Source organism: Coloeus monedula, assembly GCF_965178545.1.
Source record: "Coloeus monedula genome assembly, chromosome: 36".
NCBI classification, from domain to species: domain Eukaryota; kingdom Metazoa; phylum Chordata; class Aves; order Passeriformes; family Corvidae; genus Coloeus; species Coloeus monedula.
In genome coordinates this window covers 1,861,841-1,870,943 of record NC_138816.1, presented here as the reverse complement: position 1 = coordinate 1,870,943, position 9,103 = coordinate 1,861,841, and the positions used below count along the sequence as shown (strand labels likewise).

The following is a 9,103-nucleotide window of genomic DNA, read 5'->3' as shown; positions in this document are numbered from 1 at the left end:
TCGGCGGGAAGGGGGCGTGGCCTCGGCGGGAAGGGGGCGTGGCCGCGGCGGCGGCGGCGTGGGGTGAGTTTGGGGGGAATTGGGGGGATTTTGGGGGGGAATTGGGGGGATTTTTCGGGGCGATTGGGGGCGGGGGGAATGGGGAGAGGATGCAGATGGCGGAGCGGGGCGGTTGGGCTGGGGGGTGGCTTTTGGGGGGCGGCAGTGGCAGGAGGGGTGACACGCAGGTGACACGCGGGTGACACGCGGGTGACACTCTGGTGACACTCAGGTGACACTCAGGTGTCCCCCAGGTGCGATGGAGCCGGCCCCGGCGCCGCCCCCGCCGCGGGCGCTGTCCCGGGGGCAGCTGCAGTGCAAGAACCTGCAGGAATTCCTGCGGGGGCTCAGCCCCCCCACGCTGGACCGGCTCTACGGGCACCCGGCCACCTGCCTGGCCGTGTTCAGGTGAGAGAGCCCCGAAAAGCCCCAAAAAACCCGCCCAAAATAACCCCAAGTATCCCCAAGTCGTCATAAATAACCCCAAAATAATTCTCAATAACCCCCCCCCCCCCACGCTGGACTGGCTCTATGGGCACCCGGCCACCTGCCTGGCCGTGTTCAGGTGAGAGAGCCCCGAAAAACCCCCAAAAAACCTGAAAAACCTGCCCAAAATAACCCCAAGTATCCCGAAATCGCCAAAAATAACCCCAAAATAACCCCCAATGACCCCCCCCCCACGCTGGACCAGCTCTACGGGCACCCGGGCACCTGCCTGGCCGTGTTCAGGTGAGAGAGCCCCGAAAAACCCCAAAAACCGCGCCGAAAATAACCCTAAATAACCCCAAATATCCCCAAATGTTCTAAAATCATCATAAATAACCCCAAAATAACCCCCAATAACCCCCCCCCAATGCTGGACCGGTTCTATGGGCACCCGGCCACCTGCCTGGCTGTGTTCAGGTGAGAGAGCCCCCAAAAAATGCAAAAAATCCCTGAAAAACCTGCCCAAAATAATTTCAAGTATTTTAAAATCATCACAAATAACCTTGAAATAACCTTAAAATAACCGCCAATAATCGTAAATAGTAAATATCCATAAATAACCCCAAAATGAAGCGGAAAAACCCCAAAATAAACAGCCCCAAACACCCCAGGGAGCTCCAGGGGCCGACGCAGGCTGGGATTTGGGGCAGATTTTGATGGATTTGGGGTGGGTTTGAGGGGATTTGGGGCGGGTTTGAGGGGATTTGGGGGTGGGTTTGGGGTGGGTTTGAGGGGATTTGGGGTGGTTTTGGGGTGGGTTTGAGGGGTTTTGGGGGTGGATTTGGGGTGGGTTTGAGGGGATTTGGGGTGGGTTTGGGGCGGGTTTGAGGGGATTTGGGGGTGGGTTTGGGGTGGGTTTGAGGGGATTTGGGGTGGTTTTGGGGTGGGTTTGAGGGGTTTTGGGGGTGGTTTTGGGGTGGGTTTGAGGGGTTTTGGGGGTGGATTTGGGGTGGGTTTGAGGGGATTTGGGGGTGGATTTGGGGTGGGTTTGAGGGGATTTGGGGTAGTTTTGGGGTGGGTTTGAAGGGATTTGGGGTGGGTTTGAGGGGTTTTGGGGGTGGATTTGGGGTGGGTTTGGGGGTGGTTTCGGGGGGGAGGTTTTGGGGGTGGTTTTGGGGGCTTTTTGGGGGTCCCGACCCCCTGTTCCCACCCCCAGGGAGCTGCCGGGGCTGGCGCAGGCCGGGATCATGCGGATGCTGTTCCTGGAGCAGCCCCTGCCCCAGGCGGCCGTGGGGCTCTGGGTCAAGAAGGAGCACAGCAGGTGGGGCTGGGGGCGGCTCGGGGGGGTCCTGGGGGGCTTTGGGGGGTCCTGGAGGTGTTTGGGAGGTCCCTGGAGGGTCCCTGGGGGTGTTTGGGGGGTCCCTGGAGGGTCCCTAGGGGGTTCTGGGGGTCCCTGTGGGGGTTTGGGGGGTCCCTGGGGGTGTCTGGGGGTGTTTGGGGGGTCCTGGGGGTATTTGGGGGGTCCCTGGAGGGTCCTGGGGGTGTTTGGAGGGTCCTTGGGAGTGTTTGGGGGGGGTCCCTGGGGGTCTCTGGGGGTGTTTGGGGGCTCCTGGGGGGCTTTGGGGGGTCCCTGGGGGTGTTTGGAGGGTCCCTGGGAGTGTTTGGGGGGGTCCCTGGGGGTGTTTGGGGGCTCTGGGGGGGTCCCTGGGGGATCTTTGGGTGGATCTGGGTGGGGGTCTCTGAGCTCCCCTTGGGTTTTGGGGGGGTCCCTGTGGCTCGGGGGTCCGGGGGGGAATTCAGGGGAGTTTTGGGGGGGGTCTCAGGGGTGTTTTTGGGGTGTTTCTGGGGGTTTTTGGCCCGCAGGGAGCAGGAGCAGAGCCGGGAGGTGCTGCTGGAGCTGCGCCTGTGGCACCCCCACACCCTCCCAGGGGGGCTCCCGGGGGTCGCCCTCCACCCCAATTTCCGACAGAACCTCAGGGTGGCCCTGCTGGGGGGGTGAGGAACTGGGGGGGGGTGCGGGGAGGGGGAAATGGGGCAAAAAATGGGGAAAAAATGGGGGAAAATGAAGAAAACGGAAAAAAAAATGGGGGGGAAAAGGGGGAAAAATGAGGCAAAAATGAAGCAAAAATGAGGCAAAAGTTGGGAGGGAACGTGAAAAAAGTGGGGAGGGGTCAGGGGAAGAACGCAGTGGGTTTTTTTGGGGGGTTTTGGGGGGGGTTTTGGGGTCCCGACCCCCTCAGGGGCGCTGATTTTGGGGGTCCCACAGGGGTGAGGCCTGTGTGGGGATTTGGGGGTCTTGTGGTGGCAAAATCTGGGCCTGAGGAGGGTTTTTGGGATAAATACCAAACTTTGGAGGTCTGGGGGCTTTGTGGGGAGGTTTTTGAGGATTTTTGGGGCAGTTTGGGGGGTTTTTGGAGTCCTGATCCCCTCAGAAATTCTGACTTTGAAGATCCTACAGCAGCAGGGCCTGGGTGGGAGTTCAGGTGCAACAGAGGCAAAATCAGGAATTGTGAGGGATGTTTTTCACATTTACCGAACTCTGTGGGTCTGGGGGTTTTCTGGGGTGGTTTTTGAGGATTTTTGGGGCAGTTTGGGGGGTTTTTGGGGTCCCGACCCCCTCAGAAACTCTGGGGACCTCACCGCAGTGAGGCTTAGGTGGGAGTTCAGGTGCAACAGTGGCAAACTGAGGAGTTGTAAGACATTTTTTTCATACTCACCAAACTCTGTGGGTCTGGGGGTTTTCTGGGGTGTTTTTTGGAGGTTTTTAGGGCAGTTTGGGGGCTTTTTGGGGTGCCAATCCCCTCAGAAACTCTGACTTTGGGGATCCCGCAGCGGGAGGGCCTGGGTGGGAATTCAGCTGCAACAGGGGCAAAATCAGGAGTTGTGAGGGGATTTTTTGACGTTTACTGACCTCTGTGGGCCTGGGGGTTTTCTGGGGTGGTTTTTGGGGATTTTTGGGGTGCCAACCCCCTCAGGGGCGCTGATTTTGGGGGTCCTGCAGGGGCAAGGCCTGGTCGGACGACACGGCCCCGCTGGGCCCGGACAGACACGCCCGGGACGTGCCCGCGCTGGACAAATACGCGGAGGAGCGGTGGGAGGTGGGCTCGGGGGTGGATTTTGGGGGGATTTGAGGGGATTTGGGGGTGCCAGGACCCCCGGAGAGGCTGAACCCCCTGTTTTTAGGTGGTTTTGCACTTCATGGTGGGGTCCCCGAGCGCGGCCGTGAGCCAGGACCTGGCGCAGCTGCTGGTGCAGGCCGGGCTCATGAAGAGGTTTGGGGGGGAAGGGGGGAATTTGAGGGGGTTTTGGGGGGGTCTGGGGGGCTCTAGGGGGTCTTAGGGGAAATTTGGGAGGGGTCTGGGGAGGATTTGGAGGGAATTCAAGGGGTGCTGGGGGGGGTTTGGGGGGGTCCTAGGGGCAACTGGGGAGGGACCAGGGGAGATTTGGGGGGTCCTGGGGAGGATTTGGGGTGTCCTGGGGGGTCCTGGAGGTGTTTGGGGGGTCCTGGGGGCATTTGGGGGGTTCTGGGGGGATTTGGGGGGTCCTGGGGGAGATTTGGGGTGTCCTGGGGGCAACTGGGGAGGGACCAGGGGGGGTTTGGGGTGTCCTGGAGGCATTTGGGGGGTCCTGGAGGGGATTTGGGGGATCTTGGGGGGTCCTGGAGGCATTTGGGGGGTCCTGGGGAGGATTTGGGGTGTCCTGGGGGCAACTGGGGAGGGATGGGGGGAATTTGGGGTGTCCTGGGGGGTCCTGGAGGTGTTTGGGGGGTCCTGGGGGCATTTGGGGTGTCCTGGAGGCATTTGGGGGGTCCTGGAGGGGATTTGGGGGATCTTGGGGGGTCCTGGAGGCGTTTGGGGGGTCCTGGGGAGGATTTGGGGTGTCCTGGGGGCAACTGGGGAGGGACGGGGGGGATTTGGGGTGTCCTGGGGGGGGATTTGGGGTGGATTTGAGAGGTCCTGGGGAGGTTTGGGGGGGTCCTGGGGGGTCTCGGGGAGTTGCTGAGTGGATTTGGGGACTCACAGGTGAAATTCGGGAGGGATTTTTTTGGAGAGGGGAGGAGAAATGAGGAGATTTTGGGGCTGTCCCCAGTTTGGGGGTGACCCCCCCAGATTTGGGGGGGGGAGGGGGGCTCACTGACGCCCCCTCCCCCCTTTCGGGGTCCCCCCAGCGAGGGGGGGGAGCCCCCCTGCATCACCTCGGCCGGGTTCCAGTTCCTGCTGCTCGACACCCCCGCCCAGCTCTGGTTCTTCATCCTGCAGTACCTGCGGGGGGCCGAGGTCGGGGGGAGCCCCAAAACCCGGGGGGAAACCCCAAAATCCGGGGGGGAGCCCCAAAACCCGGTGGGGGAACCCCAAAACCCGGGGGGAGCCCCAAAACCCGGGGGGGAACCCCAAAATCCGGGGGGGAACCCCAAAATCCGGGGGGAGCCCCAAAACCCGGGGGGGAACCCCAAAATCCGGGGGGAGCCCCAAAACCCAGGGGGAAACCCCAAAATCCGGGGGGGAGCCCCAAAACCCGGGGGGGGAAATCCCTAAAACCCGTGGGAGTCCCTAAAATTTACGGGGTCCCCAAAAAACCCCGGGATTCACCCCAAAAAAAACCCCCCCCAGAGACCCCCCCCTGGGTCTGGTGCTTCCCTGTCCAGGATTTTTGGAGGGGGGGGGGGTTCCCAAAATTTGGGGGGGGGGGATCCTGAGATTTGAGGGGGGGCCTTAAGATTTGGGTGGGGATCCCAAAATTTTAATTGGGTTCTCAAAATCTGGGGGGGGTCCCTGAAACCTGGGGGGGTCTCCCCAAATTTTGGGAGGGGGGGGGATGTCCCTAAACCAGAGGGAGTTCTCCAAAATTCGGGTTTTTCCCCAAATTTGAGGCTTTTCCCAGAACCTGGGGAAGTTCCCATAATTTGGGGGGGGGGGAGGGGTCCCCAAAAAGCCCCGGACCCCCCCCAAAGCCCCCCCTGTGCCCCCCCAGGCCCGCGGGATGGACCTGGTGGAGATTTTGTCCTTCCTGTTCCAGCTCAGCTTCTCCACCTTGGGCAAGGTGGGACTGGGAGGGACTGGGAGGGGACTGGGAGGGGACTGGGAGGGACTGGGGATAACTGGGAGGGGACTGGGGGGGACTGGGACAAACTGGGAGGGACTGGGAGGGCACTGGGGGGGACTGGGAGGGGACTGGGAGGGACTGGGAAGGGACTGGGGGGAACTGGGACAAACTGGGAGGGAGTGGGAGGGGACTGGGAGGGACTGGGGAGCACTGGGAGGGGACGGGGGGTAACTGGGAGGGGACTGGGAGGTAACTGGGAGGGGATGGGGGTTAACTGGGAGGGACTGGGAGAGTTTGGGAGGGGACTGGGAGGCACTGGGAGGGGACTGGGGGTAACTGGGAGGGACTGGGAGGTGATTGGGACAAACTGGGAGGGGACTGGGGATAACTGGGAGGGGACTGGGGGTAACTGGAAGGGACTCGGGGTAACTGGGAGGGAACTGGGAAGGACTGGGAGGGGACTGGGAGGGACAAGGGGTAACTGGGAGGAGAGTGGCGGTAACTGGGGGGGACTGGGAGGTCACTGGGGCAAACTGGGAGGGACTGGGAGGGAGTGGGTGCAGCTGCCCCAGGATTGTTCCGTGGTGGGCTGGGGTTACTGGGGGTTACTGGGGGTTACTGGGAGGAGCCGGGGTGTGACTGGGCTGGACTGGGCTGAACTGGGAGCGTTGCAGGATTACTCCGTGGAGGGGATGAGCGAGTCCCTGCTGACGTTCCTGCAGCACCTGCGCGAGTTCGGGCTGGTGTTCCAGAGAAAGGTGGCACTGGGGGCACTGGGAGGGCACTGGGGGCACTGGGAGGGCACTGGGAGGGGACTGGGGGCACTGGGAGGGGACTGAGGGGACATTGGGGACACTGGGAGCACTGGGAGGGCACTGAGGGGATGTGGGAGACACTGGGAGGGCACTGGGAGCAGTGGGAGAGGATTGAGGGGACATGGGGGACACTGGGAGTGAACTGGGAGCACTGGGAGAGCACTGGGAGCACTGGGAGGGCACCGAGGGGACATGGGGGCACTGGGAGGGTACTGGGAGCACTGGGAGGGCACCGAGAGGACATGGGGGCACTGGGAGGGTACTGGGAGCACTGGGAGGGCACCGAGAGGACATGGGGGCACTGGGAGGGCACTGAGGGGACATTGGGGGCACTGGGAGGGCACTGGGGGGTGACAGGGCTGACCGTGGGCCATGGGGACACCTGGGCACCCCTGGGCACCCCTGGGGACACCTGGGCACACCTGGGCACCCCTGGGCACCCCGGGGCCACCTCCCGCCCCCCGGGGCCACCGAGGCCCCCCCGTGACGCGCCTCGGTGGCCGCAGCGGAAGTCGCGGCGGTTCTACCCGACCCGGCTGGCCATCGCGCTGGCCTCGGGGACAGCAGGGCCGGCGGGGCCAGCGGGGCCAGCGGGGCCGGAGCCCGACGGCCACGGCTTCGTCCTGGTGGAGACCAACTACAGGATCTACGCCTACACAGGTGACACGGGGACAGCCGGGGACAGCCCCTGGCACCTGCCTGGCACCTGTCTGGCACCTCCATCACCTCCATCACCTGCCTGTCACCTCCGTGTCACTCCTGTCATCTCCATGTCACCTTTGTGTCACCCCTGTCACCTGCCTGTCACCTCTGTGTCATTCCTGTCACCTCCTTGTCACCTCCCTGTCACCTCCCCATCACCCTTGTCACCCGTCACCTGCCTGTCACCCTCATTGTCAGCCTTGGCCTCACAGCGTCCCCATATCCCGATGTCCCCAATGTCCCCAACTCCCCCTGATGTCCCCAAGCCCCCCCAATGTCCCCAAGCCCCCCCAATGTCCCCAAGCCTCCCCAATGTCCCCAACCCCCCTGATGTCCCCAAGCCCCCCCGATGTCCCCAACCCTCCCTGATGTCCCCAACCCCTGCAATGTCCCCAAACCCCCCGATGTCCCCAACCCTCCCTGATGTCCCCAACCCCCCCAATGTCCCCAAACCCCCCCGATGTCCCCAACTCCCTCTGATGTCCCCAGACTCGGAGCTGCAGGTGGCCCTGATCGCGCTCTTCTCGGAGCTGCTCTACCGCTTCCCCAACCTCGTGGTGGCCCAGGTGACGAGGGACAGCGTGCAGGCGGCCATCGCCAACGGCATCACCGCCGACCAGGTGGCACTGGGGACACCCTGGGGACATTCTGGGGACACCCTGGGGACACCCTGGGGACGTTGGGGCTTCGGGGACATTGGGATGTGGGGATTTAGGGCTGCAGGGATGTGGGAGGCGTTCAGGACGTTGGGATGTGGGGACACTGGGGGACACTGGGGGCACTGGGGGGGACACTGGGGGACACTGGGGACACTGGGGGACACTGGGGGGACACTGGGGACACTGGGGACACTGGGGGGACACTGGGGGGACACTGCTGCCCCCCAGTGACGCCCCCCGCCCCGCCCCGCAGATCATTCACTTCCTGCGCACCCGCGCCCACCCCGTGATGGCCAAACAGGTGAGGGGGGGACCCCAAATCCCAGGGGCTGCTGGCCATCGAGGGGGGGTGGTGGTCCCAGCCTGGGGCTCCCTGTCCCCTCCCTGTCCCCTCCCTGTCCCCACTGTCCCCTTTTCCCCCCCCCCAGACCCCGGTGCTGCCCCCGACCATCACGGACCAGATCCGGCTCTGGGAGCTCGAGCGGGACCGGCTGCGCTTCTCCGACGGTGAGAGCCCCAAAGTGACCCCAAAGTGACCCCAAAGTGGCCCCAGAGTGTCCCGGGGGGGAGGTGACACCCCGGGGCCCTCCCTGAGCTCGTGTCCCCTGTCCCCACAGGGGTCCTGTACAACCAGTTCCTGTCCCAGGTGGATTTCGAGGTGCTGCGGGACCACGCCCGCAGTTTGGGGGTGCTGGTGTTCGAGAACCCCGGGCGGCGCCTCATGGTCGTCACCCCCGGGGGCCACCCCGACGTCAAACGCTTCTGGAAGCGCCAGAAACACAACGGGTGACCCCGAAAACCCCCAAAAAACCCCCCAAAAAAACCTCGGAAACCTCAGAATTCGGGCTCCCAAAACCCCACGGTTTCCGCTCCTGGCACCCCAAAACAGCTCCTGCAAACCAGGAACTTGGGGTTCACCATCTCTGGAGGTTCCAGGTGTCCCAAACTTTGGGGTGCCAGCGCCTCATTCCCAGGAAAAAACGGGTTTTGCAGGGGAAATGCAATTTTTTTTTTTTTTTTTTTTTTTGTAAGAACGGTGTTTTAAGGGGCTGTTTTTGTAGTAAAAATGTTTTGAGGAAAAGGAAGCGGCGTTTTAACAACGAAGCGGGGGATCCCTGAGGAAAAAGGAGGTTCTTGGAGGGACCGTGGGGATTTGGGGAAGCTCGATGGGAAAATTACGGATTGTGGGGAGAAAAAACGGGAATTCCAGAGTGGTGGAGTTGGGGTAATTTCTGAGGGGGAAAAAAAATCACGTTTTTAAGGGAAAGAAGCGATGAAGCCCCAGGGGAGAAATAGGATGGATGGAGGGATGGATGGGTGGATGGATGGATGGAGGGATGGATGGAGGGATGGATGGATGGGTGGATGGATCGGGGACAGTGACGGGAGTGGCTGTCCCCGTGTCCCCAAATCCCCCGC

The 9,103-nt window shown here is 62.6% G+C and overlaps 1 protein-coding gene across 1 annotated transcript; it reads left to right on the top strand.

Annotated features, from left to right (window-relative positions):
• Positions 1–38: 38 nt before the first annotated feature.
• On the top strand, positions 39–8,755 carry GTF2H4 (general transcription factor IIH subunit 4). Its single transcript, XM_082300006.1, has 14 exons — positions 39–63; positions 294–447; positions 1,682–1,786; positions 2,329–2,460; positions 3,467–3,563; positions 3,649–3,737; positions 4,634–4,742; positions 5,437–5,505; positions 6,183–6,266; positions 6,830–6,983; positions 7,515–7,645; positions 7,938–7,985; positions 8,113–8,191; positions 8,302–8,755. The coding sequence occupies exons 2-14, from the start codon at positions 299–301 to the stop codon at positions 8,472–8,474; spliced, it is 1,419 nt and encodes a 472-aa protein (XP_082156132.1). The 5' UTR covers positions 39–63; positions 294–298; the 3' UTR covers positions 8,475–8,755.
• Positions 8,756–9,103: the final 348 nt, after the last annotated feature.